Here is a 25,455-nt window from a genome sequence, read left to right on the forward strand (position 1 = left end):
TCTTTTTAATTAGTCTAGACCGAGTTGCTCAATTTTATTGTCTTTTTTCTTTTCTTTTCTTTTTAGAATCAGCCCTTGGTTTTTTTTTTTTATTTTTCCCCACTTTATTATTTATTTATTTATTTATTTATTTATTTATTTATTTAATGATTTTTTATTATATTATGTTAGTCACCATACAGTACATCCCCGGTTTTCGATGTAAGGCTCGATGATTCATTAGTTGTGTATAACACCCAGTGCACCATGCAATATGTGCCCTCCTTACTACCCATCACCGGTCTATCCCATTCCCCCACCCCCCTCCCCTCTGTAGCCCTCAGTTTGTTTCTCATAGTCCATAGTCTCTCATGTTCCACTCCCCCTTCTGATTACCCCCCTTTCTTTATCCCTTTCTTCCCCTACTGATCATTCTAGTTCTTATGTTCCATAGATGAGAGAAATCATATGATTGTTGTCTTTCTCTGCTTGACTTATTTCACTAAGCATTATCTCCTCCAGTGCCGTCCATGTTGTAGCAAATGTTGAGAACTCATTCTTTCTGATTGCTGAGTAATAGTCCATTGTATATATGGACCACAACTTCTTAATCCAGTCATCTGTTGCAGGGCATCTCGGCTCCTTCCACGATTTAGCTATTGTGGACATTGCTGCTATGAACATTGGGGTGCATATGGCCCTTCTCTTCACTACGTCTGTATCTTTGGGGTAAACACCCAGTAGTGCAATGGCTGGATCATAGGGTAGCTCAATTTTTAACTTTTTAAGGGACCTCCACACGGTTTTCCAGAGTGGCTGTACCAACTTGCATTCCCACCAACAATGTAGGAGGGATCCCCTTTCTCCACATCCTCTCCAACAATTGTTGTTTCTTGCCTTGTCTATTTTTGCCATGCTAACTGGCGTAAGGTGGTATCTCAGTGTGGTTTTGATTTGAATTTCCTTGATGGCTAATGATTTTGAACATTTTTTCATGTGTCTGTTAGCCATTTGTATGTCTTCATTGTAAAAGTGTTTGTTCATATCTTCTGCCCATTTTTTGATTTGTTTATTTGTTTCTCGTGTATTGACTTTGAGAAGTTCTTTGTATATCTTGGATACCAGTCCTTTATCTGTACTGTCATTTGCAAATATATTCTCCCATTCCGTGGGCTGCCTCTTAGTTTTTCTGACTGTTTCCTTGGCTGTGCAGAAACTTTTAATCTTGATGAAGTCCCATAAATTCATTTTGTCTTTTGTTTCTCTTGCCTTTGGGGATGTATCATGAAAAAGGTTGCTTTGGCCGATGTCGTAGAGGTTGCTGCCTATGTTCTCCTCTAGAATTTTGATGGATTCCTGTCTCACATCGAGGTCTTTCATCCATTTGGAGTTTATTTTTGTGTATGGTGTGAGAGAGTGGTCAAGTTTCATTCTTTTGCATGTAGCTGTCCAATTTTCCCAGCACCGTTTATTGAAGAGACTGTCTTTTTCCCACCGGATGTTTTTTCCTGCTTTATCAAAGAGTAGTTGCCCAAAGAGCTGAGGGTCCATTTCTGGGTTCTCTATTCTGTTCCATTGGTTATGTGTCTTTTTTTTGTGCCAGTACCATGCTGTCTTTGTGATCACAGCTTTGTAGTACAGCTCGAAATCCGGCATTGTGATGGCCCCAGCTTTGTTTTTCCTTTTCAACAGTTCCTTGGAGATTCGGGGTCTTTTCTGGTTCCATACAAATTTAAGGACTATTTGTTCCAGTTCTTTGAAAAACGTTCTCGGTATTTTGATCGGGATAGCATTGAAAGTGTAGATTGCTCTGGGTAGCATGGACATTTTAACTATGTTAATTCTTCCGATCCATGAGCATGGAATATCTTTCCATCTTTTTATGTCTTCCTCAATGTCTTTTAAGAGTGATTTATTGTTTCTAGAATAAAGGTCCTTTACGTCTCTGGTTAAGTTAATTCCAAGGTAACGTATGGTTTTTGGTGCCATTGTAAATGGGATGGATTCCCTGATTTCTCTTTCTTCGTTCTCATTATTCGTGTACAGAAATCCAACTGATTTCTGAGCATTGATTTTGTATCCCCCCATGTTACTGAATTGCTCTATAACTTCTAATAGTTTGGGAGTGGCTTCTTTTGGGTTTTCCATATAGAGTATCATGTCGTCTGCGAAGAGAGACATTTTGACTTCTTCTTTGCCGATTGGAATACCTTTGATCCCTTTTTGTTGTCTGATTGCTGTTGCCAGGACTTCTAGTACTATGTTGAATAATAGTGGCGAGAGTGGGCATCCTTGTCGTGTTCCTGATCTTAAGGGAAAGGCTTCCAGCTTTTCCCCATTGAGAATAATATTTGCAGTAGGCTTTTCATAGATGGCTTTTATGAGATTGAGAAATGTACCTTCTATTCCTACACTCTGAAGGGTTTTAATCAGGAAAGGATGCTGTATTTTGTCAAATGCTTTTTCGGCATCGATTGAGAGGATCATATGGTTCTTGAGTCTTTTCTTGTTGATATGATGTATCACGCTGATTGATTTGCGAATATTGAACCACGCTTGCATCCCAGGTATGAATCCCACTTGATCGTGGTGGATAATTCTTTTAATGAACTGTTGGATTCTATTCGCAAGTATCTTGTTGAGGATTTTGGCGTCCATATTCATTAGGGATATCGGTCTGTAATTCTCCTTTTTGAGGGGGTCTTTGCCTGGTTTGGGGATCAAGGTAATATTGGCCTCATAGAATGAGTTTGGTAGCTTTCCTTCTGTTTCTATTTTTTGAAATAGCTTTAGGAGAATAGGTATTATTTCTTCTTTGAATGTTTGGTAGAATTCCCCAGGAAAACCATCCGGGCCTGTAGTTTTGTTATTTGGGAGGTTGTTTATCACTGACTCAATTTCTTCATAATTAATTGGCCTGTTTAAGAAATCAATTTCTTGCTTTTTCAATCTTGGTAGTTTATAGGTTTCCAGGAAGGATTCCATCTCTTCCAGATTGCTTAGTTTATTGGCATATAGCTATTGATAAAAATTTCTAATAATTCTTCCAATTTCAATGGTGTTCGTTGTGACCTCTCCTTTTTCATTCATAATTTTAATAATCTGGGTCCTTTCTCTTTCTTTTGGATAAGTCTTGCCAGTGGTCTGTCAATTTTATTGATTCTCTCAAAGAACCAGCTTCTAGTCCTGTTGATCTGCTCTACTGTACTTCTGGTTTCTGCTTGATTGATTTCAGCTTTAATTTTGGTCAACTGCTTCCTTGTGCGTGGATTAGGCCTGTCCCTCTGTTGCTGTTCCAGCTTCTTGAGGTGAGAATATAAAAACTGCATTTTAGATTTTTCTATTCTTTTGAGTGAGGCTTGGATGGCTATGTATTTCCCCCTTAGGACTGCCTTTGCAGTATCCCATAGGTTTTGGACTGTTGTATTTTCATTCTCACTGGTCTCCATAAATTGTTTAATTTGATTTTTGATTTCCTGGTTTATCGAGTCATTCCTGAGCAGGATGGTTCTTAGTCTCCAAGTGTTTGAGTTTCTTCCAAATTTTTCCTTGTGGTTGAGTTCCAATTTCAGAGCGTTGTGGTCTGAGAATATGCAGGGGATAATTTCAATCTTTTGGTATCAGCTGAGACCTGTTTTGTGTCCCAGAACATGGTCTATTCTTGAAAATGTTCCATGGGCATTAGAATAGAATGAGTATTCTTTGGTTCTGGGGTGTAGTGTTCTATATATATCTAAGAGGTCCAACTCATCGAGTATGGCATTCAAAGCCTTTGATTCTTTGCTTAGTTTTTGCCAGGGTGTTCTGTCTATTTCTGAGAGTGGAGTGTTGAGGTCCCCTACTATTAATGTATTTTTATCTATATGTCTCTTTATTCTGGTTAAGAGTTGGCTTGTGTATCTTGCTGCTCCCCTGTTGGGGGCATATATATTTATAATTGTCATATCCACTTGTTGAATATTTCCTTTAAGAATAATATAGTGCCCTTCTGCATCTCTAACTATAGTCTGTAGTTTAAAATCCAATTTATCTGATATGAGAATTGCTACCCCAGCTTTCTTTTGAGGTCCATTTGCTTGAAAGATGGTACTCCATCCCCTTACTCTCAGTCTGAATGCATCTTTGGGTTCGAAATGAGTCTCTTGTAGACAGCAAATGGATGGGTCATTTCTTTTTATCCAATCTGCAACCCTGTGCCGTTTAAAGCAATAATTTAAACCATTAATGTTAAGACTGAGTACTGAGAGATATGCGTTTAATTCTGCCATGTTGTCAGTAAAATCTTTGTTTGTATTGGCTGTGACTTTCTGTTTTGTATCACTCTTGGGGCCTTTTTACTTTTATAGAACCCCCCGTAATACCTCCTGTAGGGCTGGTTTCGTGGTTACGAAATTGGTTAGTGACTGGAGATTCTGAAATGTCTTTATTTCTCCATCAATTCTGAATGACAGCCTTGCTGGATAAAGGATCCTTCGCTGCATGTTTTTCTCTGAAAGAGTTTTAAATATGCTCCCCCAACCCTTTCTCTCATTCCAGGTCTGTGTAGACAGGTCTGACGTAATTCTGATGCCTTTGCCTTGGTACGTGAGAAATTTCTTTGCCCTGGCCACTTTCAATACTGTATCCTTTGATCTAATATTTGCGAAATGCACTATGACGTGACGTGGCGTAGGTCTGTCGTGGTTGAGCTTGGGAGGGGTCCTCTCTGCCTCTTAGACACGAATGTTTGTTTCCCTCGCTAGATTAGGGAAGTTTTCAGCTACAATTTGTTCAAATATCTCTTCTAGACCTCTGTTTTTCTCCACCCCCTCGGGGATGCCGATGATTCTAACATTGGATCGTTTCATTGAGTCAGTAATCTCCCGTAACCTACATTCGTGGGCGTGGATTTTTTTAAGACCATCTTCTATTTTCATTTTTTCCTCTATTAATCCATCCTCCAATTCACTAACCCGTTCCTCTGCTTCTGTGACCCTGGCCGTCAGATCCTCTAGTTTTGCCTGCATTTGGCTCCTAGAATTTTTAATTTCTGTCAGATTCACTCTCATTTCTGTCCTTAGGGATTCCCTATTCTCAGTAACCTTTTCGTTAATAGTTTTTTCAATTCTACTCATCATTTTGACCATTGTTACTCTGAATTCCCTTTCTGATACTTCGGTTACATCCATATCTATTATTTCTGTGGCAGAGGACACAGACTCACTGTCTTTTCTTTGCTGGGGTTGGGGGGCTTCTCCTTCTTGTCATTCTGATGAGGAGAGGTTGCGGGGTTGTCCAGAGCCCAAATTATTGACTGGGTCCCAGGCTGTGCCCCTTGTTTTATAGGGATCTTAGGGATGTGGGCTTCTTCTTTAAAGATTTTATTTATTTATTTATGTGGCAGCCAACCAGCGAGAGAGGGAACAGAAGCAGGGGAGTGGGAGAGGAAGAAGCAGGCTTCCAGCAGAGGAGCCCAATGAGGGACTCCTTTCCAGAATGCCGGGATCACGCCCGAAGCCGAAGACAGGCGCTCCATGACTGCGCCACCCAGGCGCCCGGGTTGTGGGCTTCTTGATTTTTCAGCCTGCCTTCTGTGTTCTGGAGGAGGGGCCTGCCGCGCCGATACTCAGGCAACCCTGTTTGGGTAGAATGTCTGTGTCCCCTGCAAGGGGGGATGGGGATGGGCACTCTCTGAGCCGGTATTTCCAGGCTTTTGTTCTCTGGCAGCTTTCCCTGGCGGTTTGCTGTGACTCTTCTGAGAGTCAGAGCAGCAGTGGCTGAATTTCAGCCTCTGTCACAGGACAGGGGGATTGCGGCCCGTTCTCTACTACTGTTCTGGCCACTTTAACTCTGTTATTGTTGGTGCTGCTCAACCCTGCAGCGTCCTGGGATGTGCGCCCCACACCCGGCGTCCCAGCCCTCACTTCCAGGGCCGGCACGCCTCTGTCCTTTGTGTTTCTAATGCCGCCAGCTGCCAGCCGCCCTGTGCGCGCTCCGGAAGCTCCCGGTCTCAGTCTGGATCCAGTGAGCGCACCAGGATTCCGGTGTTCCGGGTGTTCAGCGAGACGCCTGGTGGCACGTGCACCCAGCTCACCGTCTCAGTCTGCTGTTTTGCGGGTGCCGTCTGCGAGCCCCACCCGCTCTCCCGTGCAGGTGGCTACCACTTTCCGGCGCCCGAACGCTGCGGCTCCCTCCCCCTTCCGTTTATCTTCCGATATCTATGCACGGTTTCATGGCTCCCCGCTTCATACCTCAATACTCAGCGCTGGAGGTGTTCATTTGTAGAGATCCAGATGCGTCTTCCTGCATCTCAGGCTGGTTCCGTGGTTGTTTAGGCTGGTCTTGTACCTATCCAGCTTGACTCAGGGGACCGGCTGAAAAAGGTGTCTCCTAGTCCTCCGCCATCTTAACTCCTCTAGATTTGTATCTTGAAAGAAGTTACTGTGGCTGAGGTCAAATAGGATACTGACTAAATTCTCCTCTATGATTTTGATGGTTTCCTGTCTCACATTGAGGTGTTTCATCCACCATGATTTTATCTTTGTGTAGGGTGTAAGGGAATGGTCCAGTTTCATTCTTCTATATGTAGCTGTCCAGTTTTCCCAGCAACACTTATTGAAGGGACTGTCTTTTTTCCATTGGATATTTTTTTCTTGATTTGTCAAAGATTAGTTGACCATAGAGTTGAGGGTCCATTTCTGGACTCTCTCTTTCTGTTGCATTGAGCTGTGTGTTTTTGTGCTAGTACCATGCTGTCTTGGTGATCACAGCTTTGTAACATAGCTTGAAGTCAGGCAACGTGATGCTGCCAGCTTTGGTTTTCTTTTCCATCATTCCCCTGTCAATTTAGGGTCTTTTCTGGTTCCATACAAATTTCAGGATTGTTTGTTTGGGCTGTTTGAAAAATGTCAATGGTATTTTAATAGGAATGGCATTGAAAGTGTAAGTTCCTCTGTTCAGGATAGACATTTCAACAATGTTTATTCTTGGTTTTTTATCTTTTCTGTTTTTTTTTTTTTTTTAGTTTTTATACTATTTATTTTTTTAATTTCTGCTCTAATCTTTACTACTTCCTTCCTTGTGCTATATTTAGTGTTCACTTGTTGTACATTCTCTGGTTAGGTGGTTTATCTGAGATTTTTCTTGCTTCTTGAGGTCTTCCTCTGTGCTGTATATTTCTGTCTTAGGACCACATTTCCTAGAAAATTAAGTGAAGGTGATAAAGGTTTTATCCCTCTGTGTAGTGACTGGGAGCGCGTGTGTGTGTGTGTATGTGTGTGTGTGAGAGAGAGAGAGAGAGAAAGAGAGAGAGAGATCTTTTCAGAATCAACATCCACACAACACCAGGAAGTTGTCACTAACACTAATGCTGTGATTTGGTTTAAGACAGTGACCCCCACCAAGACTCTTTCTGTACTTGTCTATGATTGTTGATACCTCTGCAGCCTCATGTCCTGCAGACTCTTAATGCTGCTTCTAGCAAGTTTGCACGTTGAGCTGGGTGGTCCTGTGATGCACAGTGAGTGCAGCTGGGATTCCTGTAAAGGTTCAGATGATGAGCATCAGGATATTTGTAATTCATTGGTATTTAGGGACAGGAATAAACATTGTGAGTGACTCTGTATTTTGTGGTTTTTACTATAGCCGTTTTCACATTAAATTATTTTCTAAGCCATAGAGTGTTTAGGTAAGCACAGAATCACGTCTGAGGAGAGGGCCCCTGGGGGAAACTGCTCTATGGAGAGGAAGCCCCAGACCCTGACAGGAAACCTGCCCATAACCTTCACCTGCAGCTGCTACTGGGGCTTAAGCACAGAATTGGTGACTAGTGTGCACCCCCTGCTGGTCCAGATCCCCTTCTACAGTGAGGTTTGTGTCTGGGCTCACACTGATGTCCCCTCACTGTGTCCTTTGCACAGTAATACACGGCCGTGTCGTCAGCTCTGAGGCTGTTCATCTGCAGATAGAGCGTGTTCTTGCCGTTGTCCCTGGAGATGGTGAATCGGCCCTTCACGGAGTCTGCGTAGTATGTGCTACCACCACTACTGCTAATAACTGCAACCCACTGCAGCCCCTTCCCTGGAGCCTGGCGGACCCAGTGCATGCCATAGCTACTGAAGGTGAATCCAGAGGCTGCACAGGAGAGTCTCAGGGACCCCCCAGGCTTCACCAAGTCTCCCCCAGACTCCACCAGTTGCACCTCACACTGGACACCTGCAGACACAAGACAACATGGTCAGGAAACTGTCACACACCCACTTTTTGTCTCCCTCAGATCCACTCACACACTCCATGTCTCTTGTTCCGCATGAGTTACCTTTTAAAAGAGCAACAAGGAAAACCCAGCCGAGCACCAACTCCATGGTGAGCTCTCTGTGTTCTGTCCTGATACTGATTGGAACACCTGGAAACCCTGGGTCTGGGGCTCCTCTCCCAGCTGCAGAGTCAGGGTTGGGCTGTTTTAATCAGCAGAGGGACGGCCCTATTTGCATGACCTCTGACTATATATTCAGCTTGGGATCTATGCTGACTTAGAGGCCAGTACCCAGAAGAGATGTGACTGCCTTTGTTTTGTAGGTATTGACCATTTGAAAAAATACCATATTTCATTATTTAACTTTCCCCTGTTTGTATGTAGCCTCCATGTGGGACTTCGTTTTTACATATTCACACAAATCTTGCAGGATAGGTGTCATGTTGTGAAAAATGAATCATAAACCTACACTTAGAATTTTAGAGGGTTTGTGAGGTGTCCAGGAACACATTCAGGGGTAGAATGAGCCCCAGTATTCAAGGACGACCTCCTGCCCCTGAACACCGAGGTCAGAGAGGGCAACCTCGTGAGACATGTTGAACCCCTCGAGTAATGGGGACAGGATGATTTTACCTGCTCTAGAGTTACTTAAATTAAGGGGAGAATCAGGGTTCATGCAGGTGTATTTTCTAACATGTCAATACCTATATGTTCCTCCTGAGTCATCTCTGTGTTTATTAGTTTTGATGAGTGTACTGGACACAGGATGCACTGCACACATGCAGAATGTGTCATATGATAAACACTGGAGTCACAACCAGCATTATCCAGAGTGAGCAAACCACTTCTCACTAAAATTTCCTGTATTTTCCCTGGAATTCCTCCTCCTCCTTCCCTTTCTCACCCTGTCCCCACATACCTTGGCTATATCTCCTGTTACTTAAACTAGTTTTAATTTTGAGGGGTTTATAAATGTGCAATTATAGTGTGTGTAATTTCATTTGTAGGACTTTTTTCTCTGCATAAATACTTGAGAATTCAGCCATGTTGCTGTCTGTAGCAAGAATGATGTATTTTAGTGTTTGGCAGCTTTCCTTAGAGTGAAATAGCAGAATTTTATTTTTTAAGTGGTTGGTTCGGGTAAGAATTTTTTCCCGTTTCTGATATTATAATAAATTTGCTTCTCACTGCAGATGTAGATATGGAGCTCAGAGAATGTATTTGTTTCATTGATCTGTTTTAGTGTTTTTCTGGTTTCTGTTGGATTGGTTTCTCTTCTAATCTTTATTATTTCTCTTCTTCTCCTTGGTAGGTGTTATTTGCTGTTCTTTCTCCAGCTCCTTTAGGTGTACAGTTTGCTTGTCGATTTGAGGTTTTTCTCAATTTTTGAGAGAGGGATGTATTTCAGTGTACTTCTTCCTTAGGACCACCTTTGTTGTTTCCTAAAGGTTTTGAACAGCTGTGTTTCCTTTTCCTTTGCTTCCATGACTTTGATTTTTAATAAGCGAAGATGATTTATTGATGAAATTTATATGATTACATTTTAATTTTACACTTGATTTCAGTCCTTTCCTTTTGATTTTTTAATACTGTCCAACATTCAGGATTTGAGCTAAGCGTTTATTGTTTTAGTCATTTTCTCGCAGTAGCATGTGTACCTCTTTGCAATCTCCTCTCTGAATGCATGTGCCATTATTAGTGGTCTGATTGCCATTCTCAAACATTTGTTTATTCAACGTTACCTGTGCTTAGGACATTTATTTTCTATTTCACGTTTTAAAAGATCAAAGGGACAATATGACAGGAAATTCATAAACATGACTTTCACAGAACTAAAATATCCCCAAAGAAATTTTATCCCACCTATGTTAGCCTCTGCCATTCATTAAGTGCCTCAATCTTTCCTTATTCTTGAGTAGCATTTGGTCCGTAATCTTTTTTTTTCATAATAGTATTTTTTATTACATTATGTTAGTCACCATTCAGTACATCCCTAGTTTTTGATGTAAACTTCCATGGTTCATTACTTGTGTATAACACCCAGTGCCCCATGCAATACGTGCCCTCCTTACTACCCACCACCAGCCTATCCCATTCCCCCTCCCCCCGAAGTCCTCAGTTTGTTTCCCAGAGTCCATATTTTAAATTCTTCTTTAATTTTCTTGTTCACTTATTCATTTTTTAGTAGGGTGCTTTTCACTTCCAAATTCCCTGTTGTGAATGATTTCACAGTGATTTACACTTTCAAAGCCTCATGGTCTGAAAATATGCAGGGAATGATCGGAATCTCTTGGTATCTGTTGAGACCTGATTTGTGACCCAGGATGTGATCTATTCTGGAATAATGTCCATGAGCACTCACGAACAATGAGTATTCTGTTGTGTTAGGATGGAATGCTGTGTATATGTGTGTGAGGTCCATCTGGTGTGATGTGTCATTCAAAGCTCTTGTTTCTTTGTTGATCTTCTGCTTAGATGATCTGTCCATTGCTGTGAGGGGGGTGTTGAAGTCCCCTGATAGTAATATATGATTATCAATGTTTTTCTTTACTGTGGTAAAGGGATTTTGTGTTCTTGGTTACATGCAGGAGATGTGTATCATAGAAGGTGAAGTTATGACCGTGTTCTTTTCTTTATATTCAGAATGAGTGTGATTTACAGAGATGCATATGGATGCCCAGGTTTACCAAAGGTTGATGTGTGATGGTTAACTCCCTCACTCTTCCTTCCTGCATGCATGATCTAAAATATTCCTGTCCTCCTGCTCCGGAGACAGTTACACATTCATGTCCCCAGGCTCCCCAGCCTGTGCTAATTCCATCATAGCTAATACATGAGACCCTCTGCAGCCCTTTCCCTGGAGCCTGCCAGGCCCCGTTCATCCAGGAACTACTGAGGGTGAATCCAGGGGCTGCATAGGATCGTCTTAGGGACCCCCCCAGACTCCACCAGCTGCTCCTCACACTGGACACCTGCAAACACAAGACATCCTGGTCAGGAATCTGTGTCACATCCACTGTTTCTCTCACTCATATGCATGTACATATGCAGTGTCTCTTGTTCACCATAAATTACCTTTTAAATAGTGTCCATGAAAACTCAGCCAAGCACAAAGTCAATGGTGAGTTTTCTGTGTTCTCTCCTGATCACTGAATGGGAACACCTGGGGATCCTGGGGCTGGAGCTTCTCTCCCATTGCTGGGGTCGGGGCTGGGCTGGTTTAATCAGTGACGGGCGGGCCCTATTTTCATGTCCTCTGACTCTATAGCCAGCTTGGGATCTATGTTGACAGAGCACTGACCAGATCAGAAGTGAATGCCTTTGATTTGGTGCTAGTGACATTTGGGAAACTCGGATTTTTGATTATATGACTTTGCAGAATACACACTTGGGCTCGGTGTGCTGCTTAGTTTTTACATATTCACACAAATCTTGGGGCCTAGGTGTCGTGTTACTGCATAAAGAGATGTGAACCTATTCCCAGAAGTGCAGAGGGATTGTGAGGTGTCCAAGAGCAGCTCTGGGGTGAGAATGCGCCCAGGACGTGGACCTGAGCTCCACTCACAGCACCTGCTGCCTCCCTGAACCACCTGCAGGACAGAGTGGGCAGGCTGATGACGAATGTGGAACTCGTCCTGTGATGGGGACAGGATGATTGTTTCCGGACTTTACCTGAAGTGCAGAGAGAATCAGGGTTTGTGCAGGTGTACTTTCAAGTCTCTAACATGTCACTATGTCTCTGTGGCTCCTGAGTCATCTGTGTGAGAATCTGTAATGGCTGTGATGCGTGTACTTGACACAGGATGCACTGCACACGTGCAGAGTGCATGATATGGTCATCACTGATGTTAGACTCAACATTATCACGTGAGAAAATAGATTCCTCTTACATCTTCCTGTATCTCCTAGAATTCCTCCTTCCTGTCTTCTCTTCTTCACCCTGTTCCCACATAACTACTGATTTTTCTCTGTTACTGTAGACTAGCTTTAATTTTCTAGGATGTATAGATGTTTTATTATGATATATGTGCTTTTATTTTTAAGGCTTAGTTTGCTCAGCATCAATCCTTGAGATCACATCCGTTTTGCTGTGTGTAGCAAAAATCACTATTAATTCCTGGCAGCATTCCAGACAATGAACACAGGAGAATTTTATTTTTTTAAAGCAGTTGTTTAGGATTGGGATCATTTCCAGTTTCAGGTATTTCAATCAAGTTGCTTCCTAGCCTCACTTGAAGGTGTGAGTTCAGAGAATGTATTATTTATATGGTCTCCACGGCAACAACTAACCTGGAGTAGATGTGGGGGAGTACCTTTGCATCGATGAGGGACTTTATTTAGCTTTGGGGGTTTTCTTATTATGTAGATATTCATGGAACTCAATTTCACACATGGGAATTCGTATTTATTCATTTATTTACTCAATTCCCTCATCATGTAATGTTTACGGTTACTGTTTGTGTTACGTTAGGGTTAGATTTGGGGTTAGGGTTAGGGGCTAAGGACTAAGGCTTAGGACATGTGCCTGGTATCCTGCAGTTCAGAGACCTCCCCAGAGAGTAAATCTCAACATTGACTGGGATGAGAATAGCCTGGCAGCCATCTGCTGAGCTGAGGCAAGAAGGGGATTTGGGCATCTAAATACTTGTTTTTAGAAATGTTGATTTTGGGGCATCTGGGTGGCTCAGTCATTAAGCGTCTGTCTTCAGCTCAGGGCGTGATCCCGTTGTCCTGGGACGAATCTCCAGATCAGACTCCGTGCTCCACTGGGAGCCTGCTTCTTCCTCTCCCACGCCCCCTGCTTGTGTTCCCTCTCTCACTGGCTGTGTTTCTCTCTGTCAAATAAATGAATAAATGAAATCATTATCAAAAAAGAAATGTCTTATTCTGTTCCAGCTGCTGTAACACTGTACACAGACTGGGTGGTTTTAAACAACAGACCTCATTTCTCACAGTGCTGGAGTCTGGAAAACTCAGGACAAGGTGCAGGCAGATGTGATGTCTGAAGAGCACCCTCATCCTGGGCTGTCCATTGCCTGTCACCGCACATGGGGTCAGGGGGCAGGAAGCTTTCTCAGTCATGGTGTGTAAGGGCACTACTCCCATCATGAGGCAGCACCCTCCTGACCTAAGTGCCTCCCTGAGGCCCAACTCCTCATCCCATCTCACTGTCATTAGGTTTCTATTTAGGATGGTGGAGGTCACACACATTGAGCTGAAGTCAACAACTGAGGATCAATGAGCGATTCCCTGCAGATGAAAGGCCCCTCCCCTCTAGCACCTCAAAGTGAGGATCTCATGGATCCAGTAGAAGCTTCTGGTGTCTGCGTGCACACGGTGAACACAGAACCTTCAGAACCAGTGGGTGACCTTGGGGAGTGGACAGCTTCCACTGCAGACACCCGGCAAGACCTCAGTCCACTTCTAATAGCTTCCTTATTAGTATTGTCAGCTTATATGTTATCATTCTCATTTTCTAAGGACTCAGGTGGTCTTTACCTATTTGACCAGTTCTCTTCCTTTTCACTTATTTTTCTAGTTGCATGGAATTAGGCATGAGACTTTATCTTCTGATGATTCATTACTACACCAGAAGCCCCCTTGCTCTGTCTTCTCCTGCACCACACATGGGACATCGGATAGGAAAGCCGAGATTCTGTGCCTTTGATGTTATAGATCCCTTGGGATTTTCCAGCACTGAGCCACGAGAAAATCCCTGATGTCATGTCCGTTCCTGGTTTTATTAAAGCATTTCTGACACGCTGTGTGACATTCCCTGAGATCGATAAGCATTGTGTATTCTCCCATGTGTGTCGTATCATCTGATTCCCCAACTGTATCAAGCTTGGTGGGGGTCCCTCTGCTTCTGGATGATGTCAGCTACCTAGATGCTGTGAGCATGGTGTCACACAACACCCCCACACTAGGGCCGTTCTCCTCTGGCTTTGGCTTCATGATGCTTCTGTGCCTGATGTCCAGCATGAACTGTATTTTACTGGCTCGTCGGTCGTACACTGGTTTGTGTGCTGCTGTGTTGTTGAGTCCTGCTGAAACTTTTACAGACTTGGCAGACTGACATCAGAATGTCTGTATCTAATTGTCATTTAGGGAAAAGCTGAAGCCATGTAAGTGACGTTCTGCTTTTTGTGCATGGAAGTATAGTTTTCTCCTGTTACAACCAACCTTTGTATTCACAGATGTAAGAGTAAGATGAAATCATTATTCGAGAGAGGCCTCTGGGGAAAGTGTTTTATGGAGAGGATGCCCCACACGGTGACAGGAGACAAGCGTTTACTCTCCACCTGCACCTGCTGCTGGTGTGGAAAGTGTATTTGTGGGTCTTGAGTGCCACACGCTGATCTGAGTGTGCCCTTGTCTCCTGAGTGCCCCTGATCTTGAGCACCCCCTGGTGACCTGCGATCTCCCTGGTGACCTGAGCTCCTCCTGGTGTCCTGAGAGCCCCCTGGTGTCCTGAGCTCTCCCTGGTGGATTCTGAGGGCCCCTGCTGTCCTGCGCCTACTATGTCCCTGCAGGAAGGTTTGTGACTGGGCTCTCACTGATGTCTCCTCTGTGTGCCTCTTGCACAGTACTACACGGCCCTGTCCTCGGTGGTCACAGAGCTCAGCTGCAGGGAGACCTGGTTTTGGGACGAGTCAGCAGTGATGGAGATGCGGCCCTGGAAAGTCGGGTTGTAGCTTGTGCTACCTGTCCAGTACCCCATCCACTCCAGTGCTCTCCCAGGGCGCTGGCGGATCCAGTTCCAATAGTAACTGCTGGTGACAGAGCCCCCAGAGACAACACAGTTGAGAGAGAGGGTCTGTGAGGGCTTCACCAGTCCTGGGCCTGACGCCTGAAGTGTACGTTGAGACAGGACACCTAGGGACAAAGAGAGTCATGGTGAGTCGGTCCCATCCCACAGAAAGGCCCCCGTCTATCCCAGAGCGTCCAGACCCTTACCCAGGGGAGCTGCCAGAAGGCAGAGGAGGGACCACAGCATCTGCATGGCTGTCTGCAGGATGGAGACCCAGCACGCTGGCCTCTGCCTGTGATGCCGATATCTTCTGGGAGCACCCAGGTGATTTGCATGTGGGTCCCCGCAGAGACGGGGAAGCATTAAAAGATCCTGAGCCCTGGTGACAATCACTAGTTCTTGGTGTCCCCACGGTGGGTGCTGTGAAGACCCCCTGAGCCTGTTCCTAGTGATCTAGGCTGAGTTCTGCCTGAACTGTTCTCCAGCCCCAGTTACTTGAGTGGGTTTGTGCTGGAGTTGATGAAGATTTGGAAACCTCACGAAGGTTCTCTTGTGTTCTCTTGTCGGGCTGTTTGACTGTGGGCTGCAAATTTAACCTTCAGATTCACCTGTTCACATACCTGGAGAATGAGGCAGTAGTCCAGGGTCCAGACCGTGATTGCTTGCGTTCTTAGGGTCATTCTCTCCTAATCAGATATGGGGTCCTGGATGATGGCCTACGTCTCCATCTACAAAAGGGTGTGTTAGGAACTATACGCAAGGATTTACATAAGGAAACAAGCTCATCCATGTGGATAGCAAGGCAGAGGGATTGGGTGTTAAGTGGGTATGCGTTTCTTCTTTTCCTCTTGTTTTAAATTTTATTTAAATTCAACTAGCCAGCGCATAGTACATCATTAGTTTCGGATGTAGTGTTCAATAGTTTATCAGTTGTGTACAGCACCCAGAGCTCATCACATCAGGTGCCCTCCTTAATGCCCATCACCCGGTCAGCCCATGCCTCCACCCACCTCCCTTCCCTAACCCTCAGTTTGTTTCCTATAGTTAGGAGTTTCTCTTGGTTTGTCTTCCTGTCTGATGACATCCCATTCAGTTTTCCTTCCCTTCCCCTATAATCCTCTGCACTTTTTTAAAAAGATTTTATTTATTTATTTGACAGAGATAGAGACTGCCAGCGAGAGAGGGAACACAAGCAGGGGGAGTGGGAGAGGAAGAAGCAGGCTCCCAGCAGAGGAGCCTGATGTGGGGCTCGATCCCATAACACCGGGATTGCACCCTGAGCCAAAGGCAGACGCTTAACCGCTCTGCCACCCAGACGCCCCCCTCTGCACTTTTTCTTATGTTCCACGTATGAGTGAAGCCATGTGATATTTGTCTTTCTCTGATTGACTTATTTCACTCAGAACGATACGCTCTAGTTACATCCATGGAACAGAAATGTTTATATGCAACTGATAAATTGTTGAACACTACAGCTGAGTCTAATGATGTACTATATGTTGGCTAAATGAATTTAAATAAAAAATGACACCTTAAATTCAAGCCATATGGTCCTGTACTCAGATGGTTCTAGGGAGGAACACATTTAACTGAGTCGGTAGAGAGGTGTTCCCTTCCCACAGAACGTGAGACATGCCGACCCTACTACACAGGCATCTAAAGGGGTCCAAGCCCCAGGATGTGCCCCCATCTCCATCCAGACCTCAAATCCTCATGGGAAAGAGGAGGATGAAGGGGAAGCTGGACGTGAACGTTCACACAGCATCTGGAGTATGGAGCTTCTTTACCTTGATTTCTCTGTCCTTTGAGGTCCTCATGGACAGGTTCCTGCATGTATTATAAAGACTTTATGATTTATGAATCTGTAATGGAAAAGTCATTTTCTCTGTTGCATGTTCTCTCTCTTTTCCTCTCCTCCTAACTTCTGTCTCACACACAGGAGATTTCAACACACATGGTAGTAGGGGAAAGATTCTTGTAAGGTTACAAATTAGCGGGTTCACGTTGTTTGCTTTCTTCGATTCCACTGAGAACTCCTGATACAATTCATAGTGATATACTGCTTTTCTTGTTTATTTCATCATTTCTGTCTTCATTGTTCCTTCTCTGGGCATCCTTTGTTCCCTAGTATGAGCAAGTACTTTACGGAATTACCAATGTCAAGCTCCTCGTTTACAGTTTGCCCTGAGGTGATGGGATGAGCCAAAGGAAGGAGGTCAGATTCCTGAGTCTCTGAACACCCACAGATTCCAGCTGGCACGACTGATGGGGTGCCCTGGTCCCCACGGGTAAAGCACAGACCCTCAGATGTGATCTTGGACCTCATGTTCCTGCAGATCCTGGAAGCCATGATGCTGCCAGTCCCACACCCCACTCTGCACCTGCAACAGGGAAGAGCTTTCTCATGGGGTGTCCTGTGCTTAAGGAATGAGGTAATCTCTGGAACACCTCATGAAGGTCCCGTCTCACACCCAGTCCAACTGAGTCACAGGGGTTTACCATTAGAATATATAATGCCCCTCCCCATGTAGGGCCAGCACATCAGGGTCGCAGAGGGGATCAACACTGCGGGGCATCAAGACACAGATCTTTTTTTTTTATAATCTTCTTTTATTATTATATTATGTTAGTCACCATACAGTACATCCCTGCTCTTTGATGTAAAGTTCCATGACTCATCAGTTGCATATAACACCCAGTGCACCATGCAATATGTGCCCTCCTTACTACCCATCACCAGCCTATCCCATTCCCCTACCCCCCCTCCCCTCTGTAGCCCTCAGTTTGTTTCCCGGAGTCCATAGTGTCTCATGCTTCATTCCCCCTTCTGATTACCCCCCCTTTCTTTATCCCTTTCTTCTCCTACCGATCTTCCTACAAATGCTTGTTTCCTTTGCTAGATGAGGGAAGTTTTCAGCTACAATTTGTTCACATATCTCTTCTAGACCTCTCTCTTTCTCCACCCCCTCAGGGATGCCGATGATTCTGACATTGGAACGGTTCATTGAGTCTCCCGTAACCTACATTCCTGAGATTGGATTTTTTGAGCTAAATTTCTGTCTCAACTTTCTTTCTACCATCTCATCCTCCAGTTCACTAATTCGTCCTTCTGCCTCATGTACCGTGGCCGTCAGAGCATCTAGTTTTGACTGCATTTGATTCATAGCATTTTTAGTTTTTATTTTTTAAAATATTTTTTATTATATTATGTTAGTCCCCATAGAGTACATCCCTGGTTTTTGCTGTAAAGTTCGATGATTCGTTAGATGTGTATAACACCTAGTGCACCATGCAATACCTGCCCTCCTCACCATAGCATTTTTAATTTCTGCCAGATTTGCCCTCATTTCTGCCCTTAGAGATTTTATATTCTCGTTAATATTTTTGTTAATATTTTTTTCAAGTCTACACATCATCTTGACCATTGTTACTCTGAATTCCATGTCTGATAATTTTGTTATATCCATATCCATCAGTTCTGTGGCAGAGGCCGCAGACTCTTTTTTTTTTTTTTTTTTTGCTGGGTGGAGATTTTCCTTTTCCTCATTCTGATGAGGAGAGTTTGCGGGGTTGCCCAGAGCTCAAATTATTGCTCAGGACCAAGGCAGTGCGCACTTGTTTTATAGGGACCTTAGGGATGTGGGCTTCTTGATTTTTCAGCCTGCCTTCTGGGGGAGAGGCCTGTCGCGCTGATACTCAGGGAACCCTGTTTGGGTAGAGTCTCCCTGTCCCCTGCGAGGGGGGATGGGGATGGGCACACTGAGCCAGTATTTCCAGGCTTTTCTTCTCTGGCGGCTTTCCCTGGCAGTTTGCTGTGCCTCTTCTGATCGTCAGAGCAGCAGTGGCCGAATCCTAGCCTCTGTCTCAGAACAGAGAGATCTCATTCTGCTCTCCACTGGGCTCTTCTGGCCTCTTTAACTCTGTTTCTGTCGGTGCTGCTGAACACCCTGCAGTGTCCTGTGTTGTGTGCCCCACAGCCGGTGTCCCAGCCCTCACTTCCAGGGCCAGCATGTCTCTGTTCTTTGTGTGTCTAAAACCGACAGCTGCCCCAGTTCCCCTGCGCGCCGCTCAGCTCCCACTTTCAGTGATTCGCGCGTACTCTGGAGAGGCCATTTTCAGTCTGGTCACAGGGGCGTGCCCAGGCTCACGGTCTCAGTCTGCGCACTCGTGGGTGCGGGTCCGCAAGTCTGGCCTGCTCCCCAGTGCAGGTGGCTACTGCTTCCTGGCTCCCGACGGCGTTGCGCCCCTCTCCCTTTAGTTTATCTTCCGATTTCTGTGCGTGGATTCACGGCTCCCCTCTTCGTACCTCAATACTCAGTGCTGGAGATGTTCATTTCTGGAGATTCAGATTTATCTTTCTGCATCTTGGGCTGATTCCGTGGGTTTTCATTATGGTCTGGTGCATATCCAGCGCGACTCGGGACCAGCTGAAAAGGGGGACCCCTATTCCTCTGCCATGTTAACTCCTCCCAATATGTGCCCTCCTTAATAAACGTCACCAGGCCTGCCCATGCCCCCACCCGCCTCCCTTGTAAAACCCTCAGTTTGTTTCTTGGAGTCCATCGTCTCTCATGGTTCATCTCCCCTTCTAATTCCCCCCTTCTTTTCCCTCTTCTTTCTCCTAATGTCCTCCATGCTATTCCTTATATTCCACTTGTAAGGAAACCAAGTGATAATTGTCTTTCTCTGCTGACTTAGCTCACTTAGCATAACCCCTCCGGTTTCATTCATGTTGATGCAATGGTTGATCCTTTCTGATGGCTGCGTAATACTCCATTGTGTGTGTGGACCACATCTTCTTTATCCATTCTTCTGTTGAAGGGCATCTCAGCTCCTTCCACAGTTTGGCTATTGTGGACAATGCTGCTAGGAACATTGGGGTGTGTATGACCCTTCTTTTCCCTACTGTGTATCTGTTTGTTGAAAATACCTACTAGTGCAATTGCTGAGTCATAGGGTAGCTCGAGTTTTAACTTTTTAAGGAACCTCCATATTGTTTTCCAGTGTAGCTGGAACAACTTGCATTCCCACCCACAGTGTAAGAGGGTTTCCCTTTCTCCACATCCTCTGCACCATTTTTTTTCTTGCCTTGCCAATTTTTGCCATTCTAACTAGTGTAATGTGGTATCTCAAGGTGGTTTTGATTTTAATTTCTCTGATGGCTAATGATGTTGAACATTGTGTCATGTGTCTGTTAGTCATTTGTTTGTCTTCTTTGGAGAAGTGTCTGCTCATGTCTCCTACCATTTATTGACTGGGTTTTTTTTTGTTTTTTTGGTGTTGAGTTTGAAAAGTCCTAGAGATCTTGGATATCAGCCATTTATCTGAAATGTCATCTGCAAATATCTTCTCCTATTCTCTGGGCTGCCCTTTAGTTTTGTTGTCTGCTTCCTTTGTTGTTCAGAAGCTTTTTAAAAAAGATTTTATTTATTTATTTGACAGAGAGACAGCCGGTGAGAGAGGGAACACAGCAGGGGGAGTGGGAGAGGAAGAAGCGGACTTCCAGCAGAGCAGGTAGCCCAATGTGAGGCTCGATCCCAGGACGCCGGGATCCCTCCCTGAGCCGAAGGCAGATGCTTAACGACTGAGCCACCCGTGCGCCCCTGTGCAGAAGCTTTTTATCTTGATGAAGTCCCAAAATTTCACTTTTGCTTGTTTCCCTTGCCTTTGGAGATGTGTTCTGAAAGAAGTTACTGTGGCTGACGTCGAAGAGGTTCCTGCCTATATTCTCCTCAAAGATTTTGATGGATTCCTGGCTCACATTGATGTCTTTCAACCATTTTGAGTTTGTCTTTGTGTAGGGTGTAACGGAATGGTCCATTTCATTCTTCTCTATGTAGCTGTCCAGTTTTTCCAGCAACACTTAATGTAGAGACTAACTTTTTTCGATTGGATATTGTTTTCTTGATTTGTCCAAGATTAGTTGATCATAGATTTGAGGGTCCGTTTCTGGAGTCTCTTTTCTGATGCACTGATGTATGTGTGTGTTTGTGCCAGTACCGTGCTGTCTTGGTGATCACAGCTTTGGAATATAGCTCGCAGTCAGGCAACGTGATGCTGCCAGCTTTGGCTTTCTTTTCCATCATTCCCTAGTCATTTTCGGGTCTTTTCTGGTTCCATACAAATTTCAGGATTGTTTGTTCCAGCTCTTTGAAATATGCCGATGGTATTTTATTAGAGCTGGCATTGAGAGTGTAAGTTCCTCTGTTCAGGATAGACATTTTTATAGTGTTTAACCTTGGTTTCCTTCTTTTTATAATATTTTTTTATTATGTTAGTCACCATACACTATATTCTTAGTTTTTGATGTAGTGTTCCATGATTCGTTACTTGTGTATAACACTTTTTCTGATCTGTTGTGTTGTTTTTTAGTTTTTATAACATTTATTCATATTTATTTTTTCTCCAATCTTTATTTCCTTCCTTCAGCTGTATTAGGCTTCAGTTGTACTTTCTCTAGGTCCTTTAGGTGTAAATTTAAGTTGCTTATCTCAGATTATTCTTGCTTCTTGAGTTCTTCCTGTATCTGTGTATTTCTGTTGTAGGACCACATTTCCTAGAGAAATCAGGTGAACGTGTTAAAGGTTTTATACCCTTGTGTAGTCAGTGTGTGTGTGCGTGTGTGTGTGTGTGAGAAAGAGAGAGAGAGAGAGAGAGAGAGAGAGAGAGAGAGATCTTCAGATTGCACATCCAGACAACACCAGGAAGATATCCACTGCTTTCCCACGTTGTCACTAACATTGATGCTGTGATTTGGTTTATGACGGTGACCCCCACCAAGACACATTCTGCACTTGCTTTGCATTGTCGATGCCTCTGGAGCCTCATGTCCAGCATGCACTTAATGCTGCTTCTAGGATGTTTGCACGTTGAGCTGGGTGGTCCTGTGATGCACAGTGAGTGCAGCTGGGATTCCTGTGAAGGTTCAGATGTGAGCACCAGGATATTTGTAATTCATTGGTATTTAGGGACAGGAATAAACATTGTGAGTGACTCTGGTTTTTTTGTGGTTTTTACTATATCTGCCTTCACGTTAGAAAAATTTTCTAAGTCAGAGAGTGAAGAGGTGAGCACAGAATCATGTGTCCAGAGAGGGTCCCTGTGGGCAACTGCTCTATGGAGAGGAAGCCCCAGAACCTGACAGGGAACCTGCCCATAACCTCCATCTGCAGTTGCTCCTGGGGCTTAAGGACAGAACTGGTGACTAGTGTGCACCCCCTGCTGGTCCAGATCTCCTTCTACAGTGAGGTTTGTGTCTGGGCTCACACTGATGTCCCCTCACTGTGTCACTCACACAGTAATACATGGCTGTGTCCTCGTCTCTCAGGCTGTTCATCTGCAGATACAGCGTGTTCTTGCCGTTGTCTCTGGAGATGGTGAATCGGCCCTTCACGGAGTCTGCGTAGTATGTGTAACTACCACCACTACTGCTAATACTTGCGACCCATTGCAGCCCCTTTCCTGGAGCCTGGTGGACCCAGCTCATGCCATAGCTACTGAAGCTGAATCCAGAGGCTGCACAGGAGAGCCTCAGGGACCCCCCAGGCTTCACCAGGTCTCCCCCAGACTCCACCAGCTGCACCTCACACTGGACACCTGCAGACACAAGACATCCTGGTCAGGAAACTGTCACACACCCACTGTTAGTCTCCCTCAGATCCACTCACACACTCCATGTCTCTTGTTCAGCATGAGTTACCTTTTAAAAGAGCAACAAGGAAAACCCAGCCGAGCACCAAGTCCATGGTGAGCTGTCTGTGTTCTCTCCTGATTACTGATTGGAACACCTGGAAACCCTGGGTCTGGGGCTCCTCTCCCAGCTGCAGAGTCAGGGTTGGGCTGTTTTAATCAGCAGATGGAGGGCCCTATTTGCATGTCCTCTGACTATATATTCAGCTTGGGATCTACGCTGACATAGAGGCCAGTAAACAGAACAGATGTGACTGCCTTTGTTTTGGTGGTGTTGACCACTTTTGAAAAAAATTATATTTCATGATATAACTTTCCAGAGTATATACTTGGCCTTCATGTGTTTCTTCAGTTTTAGATATTCACACAAATCTCTTGGCACAGGTGTCATGTTATCCCATAAAGAACTCTAAACCTACACCCGGAATGTTAGAGGGTTTGTGAAGTGTCCAAGAGCATGTACAGGGTGAGAGTTAATCCCAGTCTGTCCCTGTGCTCTTCCCACAGGACCTGCTGCCCCATGACCCACCTGGAGGACAGAGTGGCCAGTCTCCTGAGGAATGTGGAGCTCTCTGTAGTGGGGACAGGATGATTTTAACTGCTCTAGAGTTTACCTGAAATATAGAGAGAATAAGGGTTCATGCAGGTGTATTTTCTAACATTGCAATATCTGTGTGTTCCTCCTGAGTCATCTCTCTTTGTAAGAACTGTGATGTGTGTGTTTGAAACGGGATGAACTGCACCTATGCAGAGTGCGTGATATGATATACACAGGTGTCACAATCAACATTATCCAGAGTGAGCAAATCAATTCTCCCTAAAATTTCCTATATTTTCCTGGGAATTCCTTCTCTCTCTTCCCTTTCTCTCCTTGTCCTGACATATCTTGGGTATTTCTCATGTTACTTAGACTAGTTTTAATTTTGAAGAAATTATAGATGTGCAATTATAGTGTTTGTAATTTCATTTGTAGTAATTTATTTTTTTTTGCTCTGCACAAATCCTTGAAAATTCAACCAGATTTCTCTCTGCTGCACATCTGTTAATGTTTGGCAGCTTTCCTAAGAGAAACATGGGAAAATTTTATTTTTTAAGTGGTTCTTGTGGATAGGGATTGTTTCCAGTTTTATTTTTATATTTTTTATAATATTTTTAAAATTATGTTAGTCACCATACAGTACATCCCTCGATATTGATGTAAAGTTCCATGATTCATTAGTTGCGTATAACACCCAGTGCACCATGTAACACATGCCCTCCCTACTACCCATCACCAGCCTATCCCGTTTTACATATTATAATAAACGTGTTTGTCACCCTGCAAATGTAGATATGGATCTCAGAGAATGTGTTATTAATGTGCTTTCCACAACAACTAAGCTGGAGAGGATGATGATAAAGTCAATGGAGGAGTTTCTATGCCCTCTTGTGTTCATAAATTATGTAGATGTCTTTGAAAACTCCTCTTCAAATTGAGAATATAATTAAAGTACAATTAGAACCAGGAATTCCCCTGGGAAGCCATCTGGCCCTGGAGTCTTTTTTTGAGAGGTCTTTATTTCTGCTTCAAAATTCTTGCTGGATATGGGTCTGTTCAGATTATCTGTTTCCTTCTTTTTCAGTTTTGGTAGTTTATACGTTTCCAGGAATGTCTCCATTCCTTCAGATTGTCCTAATTTATTGGTAAATAGTTGCTCATATTATGGTCTTAAAATTGTATTTCCTTGCTGGTGGTTGTTATCTGTACCCTTTAATTCACGATTTTGTTAATTTGGGTCCTTCTCTTTTCCTTTGGATAAGTCTGCTTAGGATATTATACAAATTAACAGTTGTTTCAAAGAACCAGATTCTAGGTTCTTTGATCTGTTTTGCTGCTCTACTGGTTTCTATTTCTCTGCTTTCTGCTCTAATCATTATTATTTCTCCCCTCCTGTTGGTTAATGCTTTATTTTCTGTTATCTCCGTAGCTCCATTAGGTGTAATGTTAGCTTGCATATTTGACATTTTTCTACATTTTTGCAACATTCTTGTATTGCCATGTATTTCCTACTTAGGATCACCTTTGCTGTATCCCAAAGGTTTCAAACAGCTGTGTTTCCCTTTCCTTAGTTTTTCTGAATTTTTAAATTCTTCTTTAATTTCCTCATTGACCCAGTCATTATTTAGTAGTATGGTCTTTAAGCTCCAAGTGTTTGAGGTGCTTCCAAATTTCCTCTTGTGATTGAGTTCCAGTTTCAAAGCTATGCTCTCTGAGAATATTCAGGGAATGATCCCAACCTCTTGGTATCAGTTGAGACCTGATTTACGACTCAGTATTTGATCTATTCTGGAGAAAGTTCCATGTGCACCTGGGAAGAATGAATATTCTGTTGTGTTAGGATGGACTGCTCTGTATATGCCTTCAGAGTCCATTGGGCCCAGTGGGTCATTCAAAGCCCTTGAATTTTTGTTGATCTTCTGCCTAGGTGATGTGTCCATTGCTGTGAGTGGGGTGTTGAAGTCCCCTACTATTAATCTAATACGATCAATGTTTTTCTTTACTTTGGTTTTTAATTGGTTGATATAATTGGCTGCTCCCAAATTAGGAGCATAAATATTTATAATTGTTAGGTCTTCCTGTTGTGCAGACTCTTTAAGTATGATATCATGTCTGTTTACATCTCTTATTACAGTCTTTGGTTTATTTATTTTTTTAAGATTTTTTTATTTATGTGACAGACAGCCAGTGAGAGAGGGAACACAGCAGGGGAGTGGGAGAGGAAGAAGCAGGCTCCCAGCGGAGGAGCCCTATGTGGGGCTCGAT

General features: G+C 43.8%; 3 gene segments (V, D, J or C); all 3 read right to left on the bottom strand.

The window, feature by feature from the left end:
- Positions 1 to 7,783: 7,783 nt before the first annotated feature.
- LOC125281436 (immunoglobulin heavy variable 3-23-like) lies at positions 7,784 to 8,381 on the bottom strand. The segment is given in 2 exon segments: positions 7,784 to 8,172; positions 8,276 to 8,381. Coding segments are annotated over 2 exon segments (435 nt in total).
- A 6,420-nt stretch (positions 8,382 to 14,801) lies between these two features.
- Positions 14,802 to 15,215, bottom strand: LOC125281450 (immunoglobulin heavy variable 4-61-like). The segment is given in 2 exon segments: positions 14,802 to 15,088; positions 15,170 to 15,215. Coding segments are annotated over 2 exon segments (333 nt in total).
- Positions 15,216 to 22,167: 6,952 nt separating this feature from the next.
- On the bottom strand, positions 22,168 to 22,765 carry LOC113250251 (immunoglobulin heavy variable 3-23-like). The segment is given in 2 exon segments: positions 22,168 to 22,559; positions 22,663 to 22,765. Coding segments are annotated over 2 exon segments (438 nt in total).
- Between the last annotated feature and the right edge of the window lie 2,690 nt (positions 22,766 to 25,455).

This window comes from Ursus arctos, unplaced genomic scaffold (genome assembly GCF_023065955.2).
Source record: "Ursus arctos isolate Adak ecotype North America unplaced genomic scaffold, UrsArc2.0 scaffold_42, whole genome shotgun sequence".
NCBI lineage: Eukaryota > Metazoa > Chordata > Mammalia > Carnivora > Ursidae > Ursus > Ursus arctos.